The sequence below is a fragment of the Tachyglossus aculeatus genome, chromosome 6, assembly GCF_015852505.1.
Source record: "Tachyglossus aculeatus isolate mTacAcu1 chromosome 6, mTacAcu1.pri, whole genome shotgun sequence".
NCBI lineage: Eukaryota > Metazoa > Chordata > Mammalia > Monotremata > Tachyglossidae > Tachyglossus > Tachyglossus aculeatus.
The window spans coordinates 44864077-44889598 of record NC_052071.1 but is presented as its reverse complement, the minus strand read 5'-3'; the positions used below and the strand labels follow the sequence as shown (position 1 = coordinate 44889598).

The 25522-nt window shown below is 44.5% G+C and overlaps 1 protein-coding gene across 1 annotated transcript in view; it reads right to left on the bottom strand.

The window, feature by feature from the left end:
- The window catches only part of ZNF185 (zinc finger protein 185 with LIM domain), a 150285-nt gene that overhangs the window by 66718 nt on the left and 58045 nt on the right, over positions 1–25522 (bottom strand). The window contains exons 7-14 of the mRNA XM_038748610.1: positions 25056–25094; positions 23332–23409; positions 21462–21545; positions 18245–18325; positions 16895–16978; positions 13582–13623; positions 12183–12266; positions 6898–6990 (exon numbers count right to left, since the gene is read on the bottom strand). Of these exons, the coding sequence (XP_038604538.1) occupies positions 6898–6990; positions 12183–12266; positions 13582–13623; positions 16895–16978; positions 18245–18325; positions 21462–21545; positions 23332–23409; positions 25056–25094 (585 nt within the window). The remainder of the gene's footprint in view (positions 1–6897; positions 6991–12182; positions 12267–13581; positions 13624–16894; positions 16979–18244; positions 18326–21461; positions 21546–23331; positions 23410–25055; positions 25095–25522) is intronic.

The following is a 25522-nucleotide window of genomic DNA, read 5'->3' as shown; positions in this document are numbered from 1 at the left end:
TTCTAAGCTCTGGGGAGGTTACAGGGTGATCAGGTTGTCCCACGGGGGGCTCACGGTCTTAATCCCCATTTTACAGATGAGGTAACTGAGGCACAGAGAAGTGAAGTGACTTGCCCAAAGTCACACAGCTGACAATTGGCGGAGCCGGGAGTTGAACCCATGAACTCTAACTCCAAAGCCCGGGCTCTTTCCACTGAGCCACACTGCTTCTGCTGAGCCCACTGTTGGGTAGGGACTGTCTCTATATGTTGCCAATTTGTACTTCCCAAGCGCTTAGTACAGTGCTCTGCACATAGTAAGCACTCAATAAATACGATTGATGATCTACCCCAGGGCTTAGAACAGCTCCTGGTACAGAATAAGCACTTAACAAATACCACAATTATCATTTTTATTATTGTTATTATTAGATTTTGAGCATTTTGTGGGACAGGGACTGCATCCAACCTGATTAACTCAAATCTACCCCAGTGCTCAGAACAGTGCTTGACACACAGTAAGTGCTTAATAAATAACATAGTAAATAGAGACTGGATGGCTGGCTTAAAATAATTTTAATATAATAATAAAAATATTCATTCAATCATTTATTTATTGAGCACTTACTGTGTGCAGAGCACTGTACTTAGCACTTGGAAAGTACAATTCAGCAACAAAGAGAGACAATCCCTGCCCACAACGGGCTCACAGTCTAGAAGGGGGACATAAGACATCAAAACAACTAAACAGGCATCAGTAGCATCAATATAAATAAATAGAATTATAGATATATGCACATCAATGTAATTGTGGCATTTGTTGAGTGCTTACTATGTGCCAAGCACTGTGCTAAGCACTGGGGTAGACACATCAGAGTGGACACAGCTCCTATCCCATGTGGATGAAATGTATATTTGGGGCCTGGATTTAGAAGAAAAGCTTTCACATAACGAGTGCAAGTCTCGAAAAAGCTGTTTTCAGACACTTTTACAGAAACTGGCCACGTCATTTCAGTCTCGTCATCGGTGTTTATTGAGTGCTTACCATGTGCAGAGCACTGTGCTTGGGAGAGAACAACGCAACATAATTGGTAGAGATGTTCCCTGCCCTCAGTGAACGTTGAGAGCGATATATGTCCCATGAAGGGGCACAAAGACTGTTTCACGAGTCTTTATCTCTCCTCTACCTAGAATCGGATTCCTGATCCTGGTTTTGCCTTCAGGGTCAAGTTGTTCACATTCATTTCTGCAGATGTAATTCAATTAAACCAGTCCACCCAGGTGTTGGAGTTGGAGCGGAGATTGAGTGAATGTGCGTGGGCGTTTGTTTGTGTCTACTGGAAGGAGAGGAAATAAAAATGTTTATTAGTCCAGAAATACTGGACATACTGATTGGGGACTCAATTAAAGTGAAAGACTCATCCTTTGTCTGCTGGGTGACCTTGGGCAAATCACTTAATTTCTCCATTAATTTCTCCAGTTTCCTCATCTGTAAAATGGGGATTAAATACTGTTCTCTTCCCTTAGACTGTGTCGCATGTGGGACAAGGACAGTTTTCAATTTGATTAAATTGTACTTACCTTAGCAATTTAGTACAGTGGTTGGCACTTAGTAAGCCCTTAAATACCACTTGTTACTATTATGATGATGATGATGGTATTTGTTAAGCACTTACTATGTGCCAAACACTGTTCTAAGCACTGGGGGGGGGTTTCAAGGTAATCAAGCTGTCCCACCTGGGGCTCACAGTCTTCATCCCCGTTTTACAGATGGGGGAACTGAGGCACAGAGAAGTTAAATGACTTGCCCAAAGTCACACAGCTGACAAGTGGCAGAGCCGGGATTAGAACCCATGGCCTCTGATTCCCAAACCCGGGATTTTCCACTGAGCCACGCTGCTTCTCTTCTATTATCAATAATAATCATAAAAGCACAAAACTGGGGAAAAAAGTAGGGCTTTCTGGATAGGGCAATAGGAAAGCTGGGAGAAATTAGATTAGATTATCGGAAAAAAAATACCGGTGGAGGGAAAAATAGGCTTTCAAAGGCAGGTCCCTCGGGGCTCCAGCCAAGCAGATTTTTGCTAAAAGCCCATTATCCCATTATCTATGTGATTCAAACATTGAAATGGAGAGAGAGGCCAGGTGTCAGAAAAAACAATTCAGTTGGCTTTGCTCCTTCCCCTTTAAACAAGGCTGACTGCATGTTGTTTTTAATGGGAATCCCCATTACAAGTGCTTCTGAATATTATCCTGATGAAAACGCACAATATTTTGTCTGGAAAGAGTTGGGACCAGACAGAAATTGGACCAAAGCCAGGCAAAGCAGCTCTTGCCCGGAGTCCAGAACGGAGCTGTCTGCAATCGCCACACCTAATTCTAACAATAATAATAATAATAATAATAATAATGGTACTTGTTAAGAGCTTACTATGTGCCAAGCACCGTTCTAAGTGCTGTGGTAGATACAAGTTAGGTTGGACACAGTCCCTGTCCAACATGGGGCTTACACCCTTCATCTCTTCATCTTGTTGCTAACTTGTACTTCCCAAGCGCTTAGTACAGTGCTCTGCACACAGTAAGCGCTGAATAAATACAATTGATTGGTCTCCATTTTGCAGATGAAGTAACGGAGGCCTAGAGCAGTGAAGTGACTTGCCCAAGGTCACACAGTAGACATGTGGCAGAGCTGGTATTAGAACCCATGACCTTCTGATTCCCGGGCCCATGCTCTAAACACTAAGCCATGCAGCTTCTAAAATTTATTTTTCTCTATGATCACCAGTGTCCTAACGGAGAAGAGCCTGGATAGCATTTTCACTGGCATCCCAGTGTAATTAACTGCGGAAATCGTGGTATTTGTTCAGAGCTTACTATGTGCCAGACGCTGTACTAAGCAGTGGAGTGGATACAAGCAAATCAGGTGGGACACAGTCCTTTTCCCACATGGGGCTCATAGTCTTAATCCCCATTTTACAGATGGGATAACTGAGGTCCAGAGAAGGGAAGTTACTCCCCCAAGGTCACACAGCAAACAAGTGACAGGGCCACAATTAGAACCCAGGCGCTTGTGACGCCCAAGTCAATGTTCTAGTCACTAGGCCTCACTGCTTCACTTAATACTTGGAAAAATGACTAGATGACCTTTCCATCTTTTCTCCTCTTTCGATCATCTCTCCTCTCTTTCATCAATCGTATTTACTGAGCGCTTACTATGTGCAGAGCACTGTACTAAGCGCTTGGGAAGTACAAATTGGCAACATATAGAGGCAGTCCCTACCCAACAGTGGGCTCACAGTCTAAAAGGGGGAGACAGAGAACAAAACCAAACATACTAACAAAATAAAATAAATAGAATAGATATGTACAAGTAAAATAACTAACTAAATAAATAGGGTAATAAATATGTACAAACATATCTACATATATACAGGTGCTGTGGGGAAGGGAAGGAGGTAAGATGGGGGGATGGAGAGGGGGGCGAGGGGGAGAGGAAGGAAGGGGCTTAGTCTGGGAAGGCCTCCTGGAGGAGGTGAGCTCTCAGCACCTTTCTTCTCCTACCAGCTCTCTCTTTCTCCTACCTAGTCACCCAATTACCCCACAATCCAGAAAATAAATTAGCTAGGCTTCTGCTCCTAACCTGATAAGCATTCGGAATCACCTCAGAGGTGATTCTAGAGGGTTTAATGCAATCTAATTTGCGGGGGGGGCCTCTCCTAAAAGGTCCGACTTCGAGGTAGACAGAGATGTCGCATTGCTGAACCCGCTGGAGTTGGAGATTTCTGTTTTCTGCTTTGGTTTCTTTTGAGAGCGTTAATTTCACTCCAAGTCTGGCGTCAGAAAGTCTGTCTGTCTGCACTCCCATTATAAGCCACCCAAACCAAAATGACTAGTTGCACAATTGAAAAGTTTAAATGGCAGAATCTGTCGGCAAACTCGACTCGCTCGAGCACATCGGATGCTCTAGTGATTTGATTAGTCAATTTTATTGTGAAACATTTAGGCTGGAGGAAAAGTTATATTTATGGCATGGTGTTGCATGAAAACATTCCTCCGTCTTCCACAAACCCATTGGAAATAACCTTCGGGTCTGGCCATTTTCAAGGATGACAGATTTTCAGGAAAACCAGTGCCGGTCAGTTATGCTTCCAAAGCAAGATCGTCTACCTAATCTCCATTTTTTTTTCCAGTGAGTATAATCTGAAAAAACTATACAATCTTCTCCTTAAATAAGATAGCTGGCAGCTTCAAAAATGACGTTTCGGAAAGAAACTATAACTCTACCCTTTCCACACAAAATAACAATGTTTTTAAATTATTGCTGGGTGGAGAAATTCGAGACCTTAATGTAAAGGTCAGTGTAATGTAAGAGACATTGGTCCTTTGCCATTCCCTTGGTTTGGGGTATTTTTCCTTTTAATTCTCACTCAATATCACTATTTGATAATTTAAGGTAATTTAAATGAAAAAAAAATAGAAATCAAAGAATCATTCTTGAGGCAAAGAACAAGAGATAAGCTTATTTCAGTAACCCTGCCAGATATTCCAAATATTTTTCGTGTTCCAAAACACTGGGATCATCATCATCATCATCATCATCATCATCATCATCTATCGTATTTATTGAGCACTTACTGTGTGCAGAGCACTGTACTAAGCACTTGGGAAGTCCAAGTTGGCAACATATAGAGACAGTCCCTACCCAACAGTGGGCTCACAGTCTAAAAGGGGGAGACAGAGAACAAAACCAAACATACTAACAAAATAAAATAAATAGAATAGATATGTACAAGTAAAATAAATAAATAAATAGAGTAACAAATATGTACAAACATATATACATATATACAGGTGCTGTGGGGAAGGGAAGGAGGTAAGATGGGGGGATGGAGAGGGGGATGAGGGGGAGAGGAGGGAAGGGGCTCAGTCTGGGAAGGCCTCCAGGAGGAGGTGAGCTCTCAGTAGGGCCTTGAATTTTATGTAATGCTTACGACCTTAAAGTTAACTTTTTAGTTCAGAAAAAGCTTTCACGCAAGGGAGGGAAGCTTTTACACAGAGGTGTGTTTGCCCACCATCATTTGGATCCAGAGCGTCAAAGTCAAGCATCCTATAGCCGGGCTCAGTGTTTCACGCCAATTTCTCCAGTTAATCAATCATTAATGGTATTTATTGAGCACTTACTGCGTGCAGAGCACCGTACAACAGAATTATGAGAAGCATAATTATGACAAGCAGTATGGAAGTGGGGGGGAAGTGTGGTAGTGAAACAGTGTGGCTCAGTGGAAAGAGCCCAGGCTTTGGAGTCGGAAGTCATGGGTTCAAATCCCGGCTCCGCCAATTGCCAGCTGTGTGACTTTGGGAAAGTCACATCACTTCTCTATGCCTCAGTTACCTCATCTGTAAAATGGAGATGAAGACTGTGAGCCCCCCGTGGGACAACCTGATCACCTCGTAACCTCCCCAGTGCTTACAACAGTGCTTTGTACATATTTATTCTATTTATTTTATTTTGTTAATATGTTTTGTTTTGTTCTCTGTCTCCCCCTTCTAGACTGTGAGCCCACTGTTGGGTAGGGACTATCTCTATATGTTGCCGACTTGTACTTCCCAAGCGCTTAGTACAGTGCTCTGCACACAGTAAGCGCTCAATAAATACGATTGAATGAATGAATGAATGCTTTGCACATAGTAAGTGCTTAATCAATGCCATCATTATTATTATTATTATTAGTGGGAGAAGCATCATGGCATAGTGGTTAGAGCTCAGGCCTGGGAGTTAAAAGTTCATGGGTTCTAATGCCAGCTCTGCCACTTGCCTACTGTGTGACCTTGGGCAAGTTACTTTACTTCTCTGTGCTTTAGTTACCTCATCTGTAAAATGGGAATTGAAGCGTGAGCCCCAAGTGGGACAGGGACTATGTCCAACCCACTCTGGTGAGCCCCAAGTGGGACAACCTGATCACCTTGTAACCTCCCCACCGCTTAGAACAGTGCCTTGCACATAGTAAGCACTTGATAAATGCCATTATTATTATTATTATGAGCACAGTTCCTGGCACCTAGTAAGCACTTAATACTTACCATAATCATTATTATTATCATTATTATTCATTAGCAGATACATTCCCTGCCCATAATGTCCCCTTTTAGACTGTGAGCCCACTGTTGGGTAGGGACTGTCTCTATATGTTGCCAATTTGTGCTTCCCAAGCGCTTAGTACAGTGCTCTGCACATAGTAAGCGCTCAATAAATACGATTGATTGATTGATTGATAATGAGCATGCAGTCTAGAGATGAGTTTACAGTCCACTTTCCATCAAAAATAGGAAAGTCGGATACAAAATAGTGCAGATTAAACAGTGCAAAATCTAAGCCGCCATTTCTAGCCATTTACGGAACAGCGTGGCTCAGTGGAAAGAGCCCGGGCTTTGGAGTCAGAGGGCATGGGTTCGAATCCCGGCTCCGCCAAATGTCTGCTGTGTGACCTTGGGCAAGTCACTTAACTTCTCTGAGCCTCAGTTCCCTCATCTGCAAAATGGGGATTAAGACTGGGAGCCCCACGTGGGACAGCTTGATCACCTTGTATCCCCCCAGAGCTTAGAACAGTGCTTTGCACATAGTAAGCGCTTAATGAATGCCATCATCATCATCATCATCATCATCATAAATAGCTTCCTCTAGACTGTAAACTCGGTGTGGGCTGGGAGCTTTTCTGCTTATTCTCTGGTACTGTACTCTACCAAGCCCGTAATACAGTGCTCTGCACATCAGTGATCAATAAATAGCACTAAGCGATGGGCTGATCCCAAAAGTGACTTGTGGGTCTATGGAAATTCTCGATTTGGAAGCTCAAGAGCGATGATGAGTTACGCTCTGGCAGCTATAGAGCAATGAATGGGAATAATTTAGGTGCCATACCTTCTATCCAGGCTCCTGGAAGTTGGAACAGGGCTCTTAGACGTGGTTTCGGTCTCACCGGTGCTGCTGGTTTGATTTCTGCCCCCCTGAACCCTGGAAGAGAGGAAGAAACCAGAGCAACCTGTAGTTTTCAGCTTCAGCAGGATTCAGGAAGTGAACCCTCACTGGAAGATTTTTATTTAACTTTTTATGTATATTATCGTCTGTCTCCTGCTCTAGACTGTGAGCTCCTTGTGGGCAGGGAATGCGTCTGTTGTTGGATTGTACAGTCATCAATCGTATTTATTGAGCGCTTACTGTGTGCAGAGCACTGTACTAAGCGCTAAAGCACTGTTCTAAGCACTGGGGGGGGATACAAGGTGATCAGGTTGTCCGGCATGGGGCTCACAGTTATCATCCCCATTTTACAGATGAGGTAACTGAGGCTCCGAGAAGTTAAGTGACTTGCCCAAGGTCACACAGCAGACAAGTGGTGGAGCTGGGGTCCGAACCCATGACCTCTGGCTCCAAAGCCCGTGTTCTTCCCACTGAGCCACGCTGCTACAGTCCCTGAACGCTCAGTACAGTGCTTTGCGCACTCAATGAATATGATTGAATGAATGAACGAAAAGGTAAATGTGCAGCTCAAGTTTGTGAAGCGTTCTGTATTTTCTTTTATGTTAAGATCTGTCTCCCCCTCTAGACTGTAAGCTCACTGTGGGCAGGGATGTGTCTGTTTATTGTTTATATTGTACTCAGTGCTGTGGACACAGTAGGACCCCAATAAATAGGATTGATTTAATGAATGGATGCATGGATGGAGTTCATTCATTCAATCATATTTATTGAGCGCTTACTGGGTGCAGAGCACTGTACTAAGCGCTTGGGAAGTACAAGTTGGCAACATATAGAGACGGTCCCTACCCAACAGTGGGCTCACAGTCTAGAAGTTGCCAGGTGGTTTTTATTGTTGTTATTTGTTGTTGTTTATGGTAGTTGATAAGTGCTTACTATGAGCTGTTCTAAGCACTGTGTTCGAAACCCTGGGGTAGATAGAAGTTAATCAGGCTGGATAGAGTCCCTGTCCCCTTGGGGTTCACAGTCAAGTAGGTGGGAGAACAGGCATCAATTCCTCATTTTGCAGTTGAGGAAAGTGGGGTCCAGAGAAGTGAAGTGACTTATCCCAGGTCACACAGCAGGCAAGCGGCAGAGCCGGGATTAGAACTCAGATCCTCTGGATCCCAAGCCCCAGCTTTATCTGTCAGGCCATGCTGCATCCCTACCCTGCTGGCCCCTGGGAAAAGCTCATTCCTATCTGGAGCAAACTGCTCAGCTCCACTGTCCTTCTGTGCTGAGAAGCAGAATGGTCGAGGAGATTCAAGACCCTCAGGCCTCATATCTCTTTTGGGACTGGCCCACCATGTCTAGTGAGTGCCCACTAACCCAGATAGCCCTGTGGGCTGCTTTTTTTTTTTATGGTATTTGTTAAATAATAAAGAAGTAGAGAGGCAGCGTGGCTCAGTGGAAAGAGCACAGACTTTGGAGTCAGAGGTCATGGGTTCAAATCCTGACTCCACCAATTGTCAGCTGTGTGACTCTGGGCAAGTCACTTAACTTCCTTGTGCCTCAGTTCCCTCATCTGTAAAATGGGGATTAAGACTGTGAGCCCCCCGTGGGACAACCTGATCACCTTGTAACCTCCCCAGTGCTTAGAACAGTGCTTTGCACATAGTAAGCGCTTAACAAATGCCATTATTATTATCATTATTATTTTAACATTAATTGTGGTGTTTGTTAAGTGTTTACTATGTGCCAGGCAGTCTACTAAGTGCTGAGATAGATTCGTGACAATAGGGTTGGACGCAGTCCCTGTTCCACATGGTGCTCGCAGTCTCAATCCCCATTTAACAGAGGAGGTCACTGAGGCACAGAGATTAAGAGAAGTGACTTGCCCAAGATCCCACAGCAGACAAGTGGCAGAGCCGGGATTAGAACCCATGTCCTCCTGACTCCCATGACCCGCTCTATCCACTATGCCAAGCTGCTAAGAGAAGCAGCGTGGCACAGTGGAAAGAGCTCGGGCTTTGGAGTCAGAGGTCATGGGTTCAAATCCCGGCTCCACCAATTGTCAGCTGTGTGACTTTGGGCAAATCACTTCGCTTCTCTGGGTCTCAGTTACCACATCTGTAAAATGGGGATTAAGACTGTGAGCCCCCCCCATGGGACAACCTGATCACCTTGTAACCTCCCCAGCGCTTAGTACAGTGCTTTGCACATAGTAAGCGCTTAATAAATGCCATCATTATTATTTAATGCTTACAATGGGTCAAACACTGCTCTAACTGCTGTGGTTGGTACAACTTAGTTAAGTCAGACACAGTCCCTGTCCCTCATGGGGCTCACAGTCTAAATAGGAGGGAGAACAGGGATTTAATCCCATTTTACAGGTGAGGGAACTGAGGCACAAAGAAGATAAGTGACATGCCCAAGGTCACCCGACAAGCAATCGGAAGAGCTGGGATTAGAATCCAGATCCTCTGATTCCCAGGCCCGTGGTCTTCCCACAAGGCCACGCTTCATTCATTCATTCAATCGTATTTACTGAGCGCTTACTGTGAGCAGAGCACTGTACTAAGCGCTTGGGAAGTACAAGTCGGCAACACAGAGATGGTCCCTACCCAACAACGGGCTCACAGTCGAGAACTACAAGGGGGGGAAATCGGGGTTCTAGAGGCTAATCAAGTCTAGCCCAAATCCGTAAGGTTTCCTTTGACTACTCTGACACTATGGCCACGTTTAAGAACTCCCCATACCTGCCAGCAGATTCCCTGCAGTGAGCACAGCTTCCTGTTTCTGCTGGTCCCTTGGACAAAGCGGATTAAAAAAAGGTGAGATGGGAGAAGCGAAAATGGAAACATTTTCTCTCCATCAGCAAGGGATGCCTTGTTAGAACTTGTCCCGTAAAGTACCTTGTTTTGGTTAGTCCCAAAAATGTGCCTCTGGCCTCATTTACATGGAATAATAATACTAATCATCAGACTTGGAACTTGTCAGGGGCCTTTCATCCTCGAAGCTCCAAATACTGTGCCAATATTAATTATCAAAACAGTCCCGGGAGGGAGGCAGGTTTGTATAGCTTTCTGGTTCTAGAGGTGAGGAAACTTTTTAGACTGTGAGCCCACTGTTGGATTGGGATGTCTCTATATGTTGCCAGCTTGTACTTCCCAAGCGCTTAGTACAGTGCTCTGCACACAGTCAGCGCTCGATAAATACGATTGATGATGAAACTGAGGCACATTCAGGCAGAGACAACTTCCCCTAGGCTAGACCGTCTTTGGCTAAGTTGGGGTGAAAAGTGGCATCCGTGTGGCTTCCCATTCCAGGGGCACTAGACTGTAAACTCGTCGTGGGCAGGGAATGTGTCTGTTTATTGTTGTACTGTACTTTCCCAAGCATTCTAGAGGTGAGGAAATCAAGGCACATTCAGACAGAGACACCTTCCTCTAGGCTAGACTGTCTTTGGCTAAATTGTGGGGAAAATTGGCATCCGTATTGTTTCCCATCCCAGGCGTACTAAACTATAAATTCATCGTGGGCAGGGACTGTGTCTCTTTATTGTTATACTCTCCCAAGCATTTAGTAAAATTGTATGCACACAGTAAGTGCTAATAAATCTGATTGAATTAATGAATGAGTGTGCCATTCTCTGAACTCAATAAAATGCGGAAATCCTGACCATGGATCTCATAGCTCTAACTTTCTCTGAGCCCTCTCCTTGGCTCCAGAAACATGTCACGAGCTGTAGCTTTAGTCAGGGAAGAAGGTGGCGTTCAGTAGCCTGGAAATAGTGTGTGTTTTTCCAGAGGATAGTAATAATAATCGTGGTATTTGGTAAGCACTTACTATGTGTCAAGAACTGTGCTAAGTGCTGGGACAGATACAAGATAGCAAGGCCAGACACCGTCTGTATCCCAGATGGAGCTCATAATTGGGTAGGGACTGTCTCTCTATGTTGCCAATTTGTACTTTCCAAGCGCTTAGTACAGTGCTCTGCACATAGTAAGTGCTCAATAAATATGATTGCTGATGATAATCCAAAGGGGAGGGAGTCCCCTTTTTACTGAAGTGGACACTGAGGCACAGAGAAATTAGATGATTTGCCCGTCAATCGTATTTATTGAGTGCTTACTGTGTGCAGAACACTGTACTAAACACTTGGGAGAGTACAATATTTGGGAAAATACTTGCCCAAGGCAAGTGGCAGAACCGGGATTAGGACCCAGGTTCTCTGACTCCCAGGTACCTGTTTCTTAATAATAAAAATAATGATGGCATTTATTAAGTGCTTACTATGTGCAAAGCACCGTTCTAAGCACTGGAGAGGTTACAAGGTGATCGGGTTATCCCCTGGGGGGCTCACAGACTTAATGCCTACAGATGAGGTAACTGAGGGACAGAGAAGTGAAGTGACTTGCCCCAAGTCACGCAGCTGACAATTGGTGGAGTCGGGATTTGAACCCATGACCTCTGTCTCCACAGCCTGTGCTCTTTCCACTGAGCCACATCGCTTCTCTAGTTCCTTCCACTAGGCCGCAAGAGAGATGCCTGCCTCTCCACAAGCTCCACTTCTGCCTGATCCTGTGGCGTCAAACTCACTGTCAAGAGTAAGTGTAAGCTCGCTGTGGGCAGGGAATGTGTCTGTTTATTGCTATATTGTACTCTCCCAAGCGCTTAGTACAGTGCTCAATAAATACGTTTGAATAAATGAATGAAAGGATCCCATGAAGCCTCCCGCCAGAAGACCCATCCACCCAAATTCCGCCCCGTGGCCTGGCGAGGCAGGATTTTGTCCGGAATCTGAGGTAGTTTGATCCTGGTTCTTTTCAGTTCCAGAGAAAAGTCCTCAGTAATCAGCGATAAGGGGGGTGACACAGAGAAACTGATAGTGGGAAGGAGAGGTCTTTGGGGCAACGCAGTTCAATGTGGCATTTTATTCTTCCATTCTCTTGCAACAGGATGAGTTTCTGGATGTTTCCCACCCCATTCAAATGACCCACCCCAGAAAGAAGCAGTAACACAGAATTAGCGATAGACCCGTGTTGGCACGGAAATATCACTTTCCTCCGGCGGCTGGGTTTCTTTCTCCTCCCCGACCTCCAAGCTCCCTTAGTCTGCGTGACTGAAGTCAGATCCCTCTCCTAGGGAGGGCTTACCTGCAAGAGACTCGCTCTTATTAGTCAGAAGCAAGAGTCATTAGCCAAGTCCTGACTCGAACTCACCCCACGGCCTCCAGCCGTAGACATTACCTGGTTAAACCAGAACTGGGTCTTGCTGAAGCTGGCGAAGACTGGCTCCTCTCACTTGGGCCTTCTTCTTCCACAATCTCAACCCTTCGTTGGAATAAATCAGATGTATTAAAGGCAAATTCTTCAGTTTCCCTGTCAGCACTTTTGAAAATATCTTTATGGTCTACTATTTCCCCTCACTGTAATTTATTTTCATGTCTGTCTCCCCCGTAAACTCCTTGCAGGGATGTACCAACTCTCCCAACAGCATTGTAATAATAATAATAATAATAATTGCATTTATTAAGTGCTTACTATGTGCAAAGCACTGTTCTGAGTGCCGGGGAGGTTACAAGGTGATCAGGTTGTCCCACAGGGGGCTCGCAGTCTTAATCCCCATTTTACAGATGAGGGAACTGAGGCACAGAAAAGTTAAATGACTTTCCCAAAGTCACACAGCTGACAATTGGTGGAGCTGGGTACTCTCCCAACCGCTTAGAACGGTGTCCTGCACACAGTGAGAGCTCAATAAATAACATTGATTGATTTCACTCCATTACCAATAGCAGGGTCTGATAATAATAAAATAATGATAATAATAATAATAATAATAATAATAATAATAATAATAGTAGTGTTTGTTAAGCGCTTACTATGTGCCAGGCCCTGTAATATGTGCTGGGGTGGATACCAGCACATTGGGTTGGATGCAGTCCTCATCTCATATGGGGCTCACAGTCTAAATCCCCATTTTAAAGATGACGTAAGTGAGGCCCAGAGAAGTCAAGTGACTTGCCCAAGGTCACACATTTCCTCTTTTCCCACTCCCTTCTGTGTCACCCTGACTTGCTCGCTTTATTTGCCACCCCTGCTCCTAGCCCCATAGCACTTATGTCCATATCCATAAGTCCATATCCTTAATTTATTTATATCGACATCTGTTTCCTTCTCTAGCCTGTAAGCCCATCGTAGGTAGGGAACGCGCCTCTATATTGTTTTATGTACTCTCCCAAGTGCTTAGTTCAGTGCCCTGCACACAGAAAGCACTCAATAAATATCACTGATTAATCGATTCACCCAGCAGACAAGTGGCAGAACTGGAATTAGAACCCAGATCCTCTGACTCTCGGGCCTGGGCTCTTTCATCATCATCATCAATCGTATTTATTGAGCGCTTACTATGTGCAGAGCACTGTACTAAGCGCTTGGGAAGTACAAATTGGCAACATTCCTTTAGGCCACGCTGCTCCTCTGTCCTAAGAGAAGTCACCATCCTTTCCAGAGGTTCCTCCTGTTTCCTGTTTGTTTCGGGAACTGCCTCTAAGCCTGCCTCTGAAGAAAAGGTGAACTGTGTATGATAGAAGGTGACTGTTCCTTGGCAAACGAAGATGATTTCTTCGCAGCCCAGCCAGCAATATACCTCTTAGCGAGAAATGGGGGTGGCACATCTTGAGTGGGGCTTCTGTAAGGGAGACAGAAGGACAGGACGTTAGGTATTGGTTCTTCAGGCACTGGTCTTGTCTCGTCTTACGCCAGAGTCGTCTCCGACCCATAGCGATGCCATGGACACATCTCTCCCAGAACTCCCCACCTCCATCTGCAATCATTCTGGTAGTGGATCCACAGAGTTGTCTTGGTCAAAATACGAAAGTGGTTTACCACTGCTTCTTCCGCGCAGTAAACTCGAGTCTCCGCCCTCGACTCTCTCCCATGGCACTGCTGCCCAGCACGGGGGAGTTTTGACTCGTAGCAGATTGCCTTCCACTGGCTAGCCACTGCCCAAGCTAGGAATCATCGTCATCATCCATCATCAATCGTAATTTATTGAGCGCTTACTATGTGCAGAGCACTGTACTAAGCGCTTGGGAAGTACAAATTGGCAACATATAGAGACAGTCCCTACCCAACAGTGGGCTCACAGTCTAAAAGGGGGAGACAGAGAACAAAACCAAACATACTAACAAAATAAAATAAATAGAATAGATATGTACAAGCAAAATAAATAAATAAATAAATAGGGGAATAAATATGTACAAACATATATACATTCCATATACATATACATATCCATATACATATATTCCATTCCATAGGAATGGAATGGCTATGCCTCTGCTTAACTCCCCCTCCCGTAGCTGAGACTGATAGAGGACTGGAAACTCTCCAGGTGTGACCCTGAGAGGGGTAGGTACTAGTGGCAGACTGTTTTTCCTTTATTCCTGCTCTTTCATGACCCCTGCCCTCTCACTCATTCATTCATTCAATCGTATTTATTGAGCGCTTACTGTGTACAGAGCACTGTGCTAAGCGCTTGGGAAGTCCAAGTTGGCAACATATAGAGACAGTCCCTACCCAACAGTGGGCTCACAGTCTAGAAGGGAGAGACAGAGAACAAAACAAAACGTGTTAACAAAATAAAATAAATAGAATATGTACAAAATAGAGTAATAAATACGTACGAACATATATACATATATACAGGTGCTGTGGGGAGGGGAAGGAGGTAAGGTGGGGGAGATAGGGAGGGGGAGGAGGGGGAGAGGAAGGAGGGGGGAGGAAGGAGGGGGCTCAGTGTGGGAAGGCCTCCTGGAGGAGGTGAGCTCTCAATAGGGCCTTGAAGGGAGGAAGAGAGCTAGCTCGGCGGATGGGCAGAGGGATTGGGGGCATTCCAGGCCCGGGGGATGACGTGGGCCAGGGGCCGACGGCGGGACAGGCGGGAACGAGGCATGGTGAGGAGATTAGCGGCAGAGGAGCGGAGGGTGCAGGCTGGGCTTTAATTATTTGCTCCAAATTTTCCAAGTAGAACCTGTACTGGCTAACTAGGCCTTCTTCAAATTCCCTTAGTCTCTGAGTTTCTTTCCGAACCTTGGATGATCTTTCTGCTTCTGTTAGAGGTCGAATTTTGTATGAAGGAGTGATGTCTTTAAATATCTCCATCAGAGAAAGCATTACCAACTTTCGCGCAATCACAGCTACACTAGGATCCTGTTCAATCAACATGGCACGCAACTCCTTCAATTTGTCCTGGGTAAAGCAAAGGGTTTTCCCCTAAATTAATGAGGCTGGACATGCCTATTTTTGCAGAATGGTTATGATTTTTATGATTCCATTTCACCACCTAAAAAGCCTCTGCCCGAATCCTTTAGAAATCAACTTTTAGCTGGAATGGTGGAGGGAGTCCCAAGAGCTCTTTTTTTATGGTATTTGTTAAGCACTTACTAGGTGCCAGGCGCTGTACTAAGCACTGGGCTCCTGTGGTATTGGGTAGTAGGGTCACGGGAAGGAGAAAGGAAGGAGTGGAGAGTACCTATGTTGCCGATTTGTACTTCCCGAGCGCTTAGTACTGCACAAAATAAGCGCTGAATAAATACAATTGAATGAATGAATGAATACCTGGTCACAACAGCCATTGATATTGCAGCCACCACTTCTACCAATTATCAATCAACGATATTTGTTGAGCGTTTACTGTGTACAAAGCACTGTACTAAGCACTTGGGAGCGTACAATATAATAGAGTGGGTAGGCACTATCCCAGAAGGGAGAAGGAGAAGCTTTGGTCCATCCCGAATGATACTTCAGGTGTCCCAGAACTCCAAAAAATATCCTGAAGACTCAATCAAGTAATTAATAGATAAATAATATGTATCAAGCATCAACTGTGTCCAGAGCACCATACTAGCCACCTGGGAGAGTACAATGCAATTAGTAGACATATCTCCTTAAGGGCAGGGTGAGTACTCTTCTAAGAGCTTAGTACAGTGCTCTGCACACCATAAGTGCTCACTGATTGACTGAGATGATACCTGCTCTCAAAGGGCTTACAATCAATCAATCAATCAATCATATTTATTGAGCGCTTACTGTGTGCAGAGCACTGTACTAAGCGCTTGGGAAGTACAAGTTGGACTTGGGAAGTACAAGTTACAATCCCGGCTCTGCCAAATGTCAGTTGTGTGACCCTGGGCAAGTCACTTAACTTCTCTGTGCCTCAGTTACCTCATCTGTAAAATGGGGATTAAGACTGTGAACACCCTGTGGGACAACCTCATCACCTTGTATCCTCCCCAGCGCTTAGAACAGTGCTTTGCACCTAGTAAGCGCCTAACAAATGCCATCATCATTATTATTATTATTACAATCCAGTGGTGGAGACAGACTTCCAGATAATTTTCAGAAAGGAAGAATAAGGAAAAGTGGATGTGTAGTGACTACCCAAGGGCACAGTTGGCACAAAACGGCTGAAGTGGTAGTAGTCTGGGGCGGAGGAGATGACCTAGGGAGAAGATAAATTAATCAGGGAAAGCCTCCTGGAGGAGATATGATTTAAGGTCAATTTAGCTGGGTCGACAGGTAGCGTGGCCATGTTTTCCCCATGTGGAAGTGGAGGAGGAGGGCAAGTTGAGACAGTGGTAATAGACTCTAGGTGAGTTCTCTCTCTTCCTCTTCCTCTCTGCCCATGTCTTCCTGTCTCATCAATCAATCAATCATATTTATTGAGCGCTTACTGTGTGCAGAGCACTGTACTAAGTGCTTGGGAAGTACAAGTTGGCCTCATCCTTTCTCTTTCTCCTTCCCCTTCTCTCTCTCCTCCTCCTCTTCTCTATCCTCACCCTCTTTCTGTTCCACCGTCTCCCCCGTCACCCCCCAGGGACGGCCCTGTCCTCATCTTGATTTGGGTGCCCGATAATCTGGTCACCTTACCCGTTCCGGCTCATTATCCCCCGACTCACCCGGTGCTTTTCTTGGCAGCAGACAGGACATAGGAGCGTTCCCGGGAAGCTGCTTTCCTCACCACGCTGCTGGCTGCCTCTGATCTGAACACAAAAGGAAAATAGGGAAACGGGGACTGAAGCCACCAGAACTATTTACCTCAGGACTGAGGCGAGGCGGCCTTGGGAGGTGCTGGGTAATTCACAAAGCAACCCATTGGGAATTCATTCAAGGTGAGGGAAATAATAATAATAAGAAGAATGATGGCATTTGTTGGGCACTTACTATATACCAAGCACTGTACTAAGCGCTGGGGTAGATACCAGTTAATCAGGTTGGACACTGTCCCGTCCCACATGGGGCTCACAGTCTTCATCCTCATTTTATAGATGAGGTAACTGAGGCACAGCGAAGTGAAGCGGCTTGCCCAAGGTTACACAGCAGACAAGTGGTGGAGCCGGATTAGAACCCAGGTCCTTCTGAGTGCTCTGCACACAGTAAGCGCACAATAAATACGATTGATGATGATGAGTCCCAGATCCGTGCTCTATTCAGAGGGGGAAGGGAGGCAAGTGTCACTTTCGTAAGTGCAACTGCTGAGACTTTCCTATGGAATCTATTTATTTGATACTTTGGGCTTCATTCAAAGAGTGAAGCTTTTATATAACCACCCACCCTGGTCGCCCCCCACACAAATGGGTACATGTAATTCCCATTTTAACTAAAGATAATTAGGGAATGTTCTTCCAACCATGTGACCTTGTTGGGCCCAGAGTGCCAGGTTATAGAAGAAACCTCATGTCCCGCTTTGTGAGGGGTTGCAACAGGTAAATTTTCCTCCACCTGGGGTTTTTCAAGAACACAGCCCTCCCTTTATAGAGGTACTAACTGGGTGTACTTTGGATTCCAAGATGATGGTACTGATTTGAGAAATTTTGGGGGTATGTGCCGATATGGTTAATAAGAAAACTGTGGTATTAAAAAATCCCTTTAAAGTACATCAACAAAATACGATCGGTTATTTTTATACAGTGTTTGTTAAGCACTGACTGTGTGCCAAACACTCTATACTTAGTGCTGGGGTCATACACACTAATCAGTTTGGACACAGTCACGTCCTACAGTGGGCTCCCAGTTTTAACCCCGATTTTACAGCTAGGGGAACTGAGGCCCAGAGAAGGTAGGTGACCTGTTCAAGGTCACACAGCAGACGTGGTGGAGCTAGAATTAGAATCCAGGTCCTCTGACTCCCAAGCCTGTGCTCTTTCAACTAGGTTATGCTGCTTTTCCCAGTGGCTCTTCCAAAGGTGCTATAATGTAGATGCTGATGTGACATCAACACCATATTCTGTACATGATTTCTGTTTTACCTCCTTTTTTGCTCTTCAGAAGAAAAGGGAGACTCTTCTTCATCCGTATCTATGGAGCTACGTCTGACGTTGTATGGAGCTCTGAATGGGAAAGAAGAAAGAATTGATTGGTTTTGTCAGTGTTGTGGCTTTCGCTAGCGGTAATTCCAGGAAATTCTCAGGAATTCTCTTTTGGGGTGAAGACTGAGACTTAATGGCTGCTAACATTTCCCTTTCCTCGGATTCCTTTTTTTAAAAAAAAATATTTCCAATTTGCATTCTTTTATCACTCGTGCCAAAGCAGTTGCTGAAAGTGCTTGCATGGAGTGGTGGGCTCCAGTGCAACAAAAGACAGTCTAGAAGAAATCTACAGTCATGGGTTAAATGATCTTAAAATGATCCTTCTCCTTCCAGGAGATCAATCAATGGTATTTATTGAGCATTTACTGCATGCAGAAGCACTGTACTAAGTGCTTGGGTAGATCAGTAATGGCAACTGAGTGGAAGACAGATAGGTAGCCTTTCCTTGCTGACATTTGCTATTTATTCCTCGCTATCTCTTAATAACAAAACTAGATTGGAAAGAAATTAAAGAGGATGATGGGGTGTTTAGCTAGACAGTAAGCTAGACATATTTATTCTAATTATTTTGTTGCGTTAATATGTTTTGTTCTCTGTCTCCCCCTTCTAGACTGTGAGCCCACTGTTGGGTAGGGACCGTCTCTATATGTTGCCAACTTGTACTTCCCAAGCGCTTAGTACAGTGCTCTGCACACAGTAAGCGCTCAATAAATATGAATGAATGAATGAATGAATGAATGAATGAATAAGCTCTAACTTTGTTGCCAGGCAGGACTAAGAGGGTTCTGGAGGGGGTGGGAATGGGGGGAAGCTAGCCCTAACTCCTGTCCTTTTGGGTAGTGGGACATCTGGGGTTCCCCTCATCCAGTCGAGCTGCAGGATGAGTGGAAGTAATAATAATAATAATAATAATAATAATAATAATAATAATAATAATAATAATAATAATACTTGTTATGTTATTATTCACCCGCACTCTTGGAGCCCAGAGTACAGTACTCTGCCCACAGTTAAGCACTCAATCATTCATTCATTTATTCGATCGTATTTATTGAGAGCTTACTTTGTGCAGAGCACTGTACTAAGCGCTTGGGAAGTACAAGTTGGCAACATATAGAGATGGTCCCTACCCAGCAACAGCACTTATTATGTTCCAAGCACTGTTCTAAGGGCTGGGGTAGATACAAGTTAGTCAGTCAGGTTGGACACAGTCCCTGTCCCACACAGGGCTCACACTCTTAACTTACAGCTGAGGAAACTGAGGCCCAGAGAAGTGAAGTGACTTGCCCAAGGTCACAGAGCAGACACGTGGCGGAGCCGGGATTAGAACCCATGACCTTTTGACTCATGGCCTCACAACCCAGGCCTGTGCTCTATTCACTAAGACATGCTGCTTCTCATAGTCTTGCCTCTATGGCCACAGTTGGGAATATGTGGCTTCTCCCTGCAATGAATTCATTCATTCATTCATTCATTCATTCATTCATTCAATCATATTTATTGAGCGCTCACTGTGCACAGAGCACTGTACTAAGTGCTTGGGAAGTACAAGTTGGCAACATATAGAGCTGGTCCCTACCCAACAATGGGCTCACAGTCTAGGAGGGGGAGACAGACAACAAAACAAAACATGTGGACAGGTGTCAAGTTGTCAGAAGAAATAAAATTAAAGCTAGATGCACATCATTAACAAAATAAATAGAATAGTAAATATGTACAAGTAAAATAAATGCAACTCCTAGGCTTACTGGCAAGCACTTGACACGGCTCCTTCTCCCGTTTGAGTTCGTCTCTACTCTCAGGCCTGGCGAAAAGGTGAATATAATAATAATAATAATAATAATAATAATGGTATTTATTTTTGCTACATGCCAAGCACTGTTTTAAGTGCTGGGGTAGATACAAGCTAATCAGGTTGGACACAGTCCATGTCCCACATAGGGCTCACAGTCTAAATCCCCATTTTACAGATGAGGTAACTGAGGTACAGAGAAATGAAGTGACTTGCCCAGGGTCACACAGCAGACAAGTGGCGGAACCAGGATTAGAACCCAGGTCCCTGCCCTTATTATGTGTAGAAGTATTGTGGCTTAGTGGATAGAGCATGGGGCCCTGGAAGTCAGAAGGTCCTGGGTTCTAGTCCCAGTTCTGCCACATGTCTTCTGTGTGACCTTGGGCAAGTCCCAGGCTCATGCTTTATTAATTAGGTCGTGCTGCGAGGGTGGGCGTCTTCTACAGGATTATTCATTCATTCAATTGTATTTATTGAGCGCTTACTGTGTGCAGAGCACTGTACTAAGCGCTTGGGAAGTCCAAGTTGGCAACATATAGAGACGGTCCCTACCCAACAGCAGGCTCACAGTCTAGAAGGGGGAGACAGACAACAAAACCAAACATATTAACAAAATAAAATAAATAGAATAAATATGTGCAAATAAAATAGAGTAATATTTGAAGACCTTGAAGACTATTTGAATAATATTTGTAATATTATTATTAATAGTATTACAATATTATTATTGTAATATTGAGTAATATTTGAAGAATACCTGAGGACCTAACTAAAACACACAGAGTCTTTGATAGGAATGAAGAGGAAAACCACTGATCAAAAGAATAAGACAACAACACATTGGAAAAAGAGGGGGGAGCTGGCAGTTTCTGTGGAGGGCAACTTGGGCCTTAGTGAAAGCAAAAAAATGTACCAAATGCAAATATGCTCGGAAGTCACAATCTTCCTAAACCCAGACTACAATCTCCTCTTCCTCACCAATCCAAATGCAGGAAAATATCTGCAACTACTCTAACGGGTGGGTGTTTTATGCAAAACAAACATTTGTGCATTTGGTTGTCAGGGAAGGGGGTGTTTCTTTTAAAATTTCTTTAGGAAAGAGTACAAAAATCTTCTGCGCTTGGTAGAATATTCAACATTTCATGGAGATGAAACCATCTGTAGAGGTTGTCCTGGAACAATAAAAGCTACTTGCTAATATGTATGTTAGCTAGGAATTTGCTCTCCATGAGAAACCCAGGCTTCCTCTAAGGATTACTGCCTGAACGCTTGAATGGTTTCCCCAGGCCAAGGCCAGTCGATTGCAGTGGGGAATCACGATTGGACTTCTGAAAGAAGAGTCCATTTTTACTCAGTCGTACTCACAGTTTCTTGTAATCTTCTGTTGTCATCTTGTAGCCTGAGTTTGATTGGCGGGGAAGACTTGCCATCTTTGCCTGAACTGCAGCCCTGGAAAATCAATCAATCAATCAATCGTATTTATTGAGCACTGACTGTGTGCAGAGCACTGTACTAAGCGCTTGGGAAGTCCAAGTTGGCAACATATAGAGACAGTCCCTACCCAACAGTGGGCTCACAGTCTAAAACAACCCACATCTCTCAATATCAGGCCCGACCTCTTCACCCACACTCTTGGAGCCCAGAGTACAGTACTCTGCCCACAGTCAAGCATTCAATCATTTATTCATTCATTTGATCGTAATTATTGAGCGCTTACTGTGTGCAGAGCACTGTACTAAGCGCTTGGGAAGTACAAATCAGCAACATATAGAGACGGTCCCTACCCAACAACAGGCTCACAGTCTAGAAGGGATACCACTTATCGATACCAATAAATACAATCAATACCACTTATCGACTGGCTAGGGTACAAAACATGTTCAATTTGGAAAGGGTCCCATTTGTGAATTCTTTCCCAGTGCTTAGGGCAGTTTTCTAATAAGAATAATTTTTCTGGAACTTGTTAAGCGCTATGTGCCAGGCATCATCAATCGTATTTATTGAGTACTTACTGTGTGCAGAGCACTGTACTAAGTGCTAAGTGCAGGCACTATTATAAGAGCTGGGGTAGGTATGAGTTAATCCCACAGGACACAATCCCTGCCCCTCATGGGGCTCACACTTTTATCCCCATTTACAGGTGAGGTAACTAAGGCCTCGTGAAGTGACTTGCCCAAGGTCACATAGAAGACATGTGGCAGAAATTGGATTAGAACCCAGGACCTTCCAACTTCCAGGGCCCCATGCTCTATCCACTAAGCCACAATACTTCTACACATAATAAGTGCTTAATAAATATTTCTTCTACTTCTCCTAAATATGTATATATGTTTGCACGAATTTATTACTCTACTTATTTATTTCACTTGTACATATTTATTCCATTTATTTTATTTTGTTAATATGTTTTGTTTTGTTGTCCGTCTCCCCCTTCTAAACTGTGAGCCCGCTGTTGGGTAGGGACCGTCTCCGTATGTTGCCAACTTGTACTTCCCAAATGCTTAGTTCAGTGCTCTGCACTCAGTAAGCGCTCAATAAATACGATTGAATGAAAAATATGAAGACTAGTTTCTCCAGAAGACCCTGAAATCTGGCCCGTGAGTCAGAAGGAACAGGGTTCTGATTCCCACTCTGCCACCTGTCTTCCTGTGTGACCATGGGCAAATCACTTCACTTCTCTGGGCCTCAGTTACCTCATCTGTAAAATGGGATTAAGATTGTGAGCCCCATGTGGGTCAGGGACTATGTCCAACCTGATAAGCTTGTATCCACCCGGGGCTTACTACAGTGCCTGGCACATAGTAAGCACTTAACTAATGCCATTAAAAAAACATAAGTCCCCTTCGAGGCCAAAGCATAGGGATGGCAGGAATCCTGGCCGGTTTCCTATAACTCTGTCCCCTGGTTTTGCCATTGCTGAAGGCCTGGCGCAAGAACTGCAATCTAGCTGTGCTCTTTCCACTAGGCAACACTGCTTCTCTGTGCTGTTTTGGAAAGAGCACGTCAAAATCCCTCTGCCACAAAGGCTGCTGTCAACTGGGTAGCATTCTCCTCTCCAGAGAAGGCCCAAAGAGAATAACCCAGGAGGTGGGGACAGAGGGCGAGGGAGATGGATTTTCTCTCCTCTCCTCACTGTCACTGCCCTTGAAGGAGTGAATTGGTCGGTTAACTATAAAAGGTGTCCTTCGTTAAATCCCCGTTGGTAGGTTATCTTATGAAACAGCATCCAACAAACCTCTTTTGAACTCCATTTGAATTAGGCAAGTATTGCTGAGGCTGAGTCGTGTTGTCGATCGTCTTGGTAAATACTCCCCTGTAAAGGCCAAAGCAGCTTTGTTAGTTCCAACCAAGGCCGTGTCTGCACATTTCTAGTATTTCAGCACCTCCATTTTCCCCTATCAGTTCTCCTAGCTCCATACACCTTTCCACCTCTTCATTCCCTTTCTTGGCCAACATATACCTTCAAGATACACACATGTACACACACCCACACACGCACTCACACATCTTTGTCTCACGCCTCCCATTCCGCCCGGAAACAGTGAGACAACTTCAGGCAAGGAAAATCTGGGTTAAGCAAATAAGAATGAAACCCCAAGTCAAACTATTTGCGGACAGATCGTGGTTTTTTCAAACACCACATGTGCATACATCACGCATTTGATGTTTCTGTGTCTGTCTTACCCCATTAGAGTGTAAACCCCTTGAGGAGAGGGAACTTGTTTTGTGATCCTTTGTATCTACCAGGCGCTTAGTACAGGGCACTCCACTCCGCAGATCCTCAATGAATACCAGTGCTACTTCTACTGCTACTATCACACCAAATAAAATAAGCACTGGTTTTAAACACGTAGCCCACAAGTCCTTCCTTCCATCTCAAAACAGGCTTTTACCGTAGGATAGAAGAACAGCCCTCCTACATTCCTTCTTATGTTCATACCCCTTACTGCTCTTCTCTGGGTATTTCTTACAGGCTTTGATTCATAGCTCACAAATGATGATGAACAATTTTCTTTGCCTCTTCTGACAGCCCAGCCAAACAAGCGTCAGTGCCACACCCCTGCAGGCCATGCATCTGTGGAAATTACCTCCCTTGCCACTCCCTTGGGGTGGCTTCTACTCTAGAGCCCCATTTAGAACCAAAATAATGCAGAAATAAATTAGTGGAACGTTGAAAACATTGACAGAAAGAACCGTATTTGATTTGTTGCCCGGGCCCTATAGACAGGTATTTAAAAATTTTAATCCAGCTATCTCCTGCTTCTCCCGAAAGAGAATAGAATGAGGCCACTGCTTGTCAAAAGAAAAGCATGAGAAAACATAACCTGTTGATTTCTATCCACCTGACAGTGGTTGCTCTCTGTAATTAGTCTGAAAAGCCCCATTGCAAAGTACAGATTCTCCCTGAAATACTCTTTTGGTCTACATTTTGAATGACCTGACCCAGAAACAAAACATAAAGTCCAAGACAAAGGGAACTTATGTTGAGAAGAAACACGTATTACATGTGGCTTGGAACTCTCCCTTGGTTCCTCTGTGATTTCTGAGGTAAAGATGCTGGCTCAAAGCATCTTAAAACAAACCTGCTTTTATGGCAGAACAATGTTGGGGAAAGAGTAAACTAGGGTTCCACCCTTGTATGGAAGACTAAGGTTAAGGTTTGCCATGTTAGAGGTCAAATTTTTAGTTCATCAAGTCAGACATCCTGTTAGGCTGACTCCTAATGGGGAATGGCCCACAATCGACCTGGTCCACAGTTCAGTGCTTCATTTGGGACAATGTGGGGATTCTTCCATTACCCCTGTGAATCATGAGGTATAACGTGGGATAATTGCCCGGGATCGCTGGCATTCTGGTTTAAATTAATTAATCTTCAAGTGAACTTCTCAGGCCTAGTTACCTCAGTTTGACACGACCCTTGATTTAACCTAATCAATTTAACCTAACCTGAATACCAACCTGATAATGTAGCCTGTAGGAGCCTTGGCATTGGGAGGCCTGGAGAGGAAAGAGAAAACACAGATTCTAAATCTTCTGACCTCAAAAGAAAACCAATGAGGGAGCAGTGTAAGTCTCATAAGTGATAGTTTAAACCCCTAGGGTAGAACATCTAATGTTCTAACATCTAATGTCTCAGCTCCGCAACATTGCCAAGATCCGCCCTTTCCTCTCCATCCAAACCGCTACCCTGCTAATTCAAGCTCTCATCCTATCCCGTCTGGACTACTGCACTAGCCTTCTCTCTGATCTCCCATCCTCGTGTCTCTCTCCACTTCAATCCATACTTCATGCTGCTGCCCGGATTATCTTTGTCCAGAAACGCTCTGGACATATTACTCCCCTCCTCAAAAACCTCCAATGGCTACCGATCAATCTGCGCATCAAGCAGAAACTCCTCACCCTGGGCTTCAAGGCTCTCCATCACC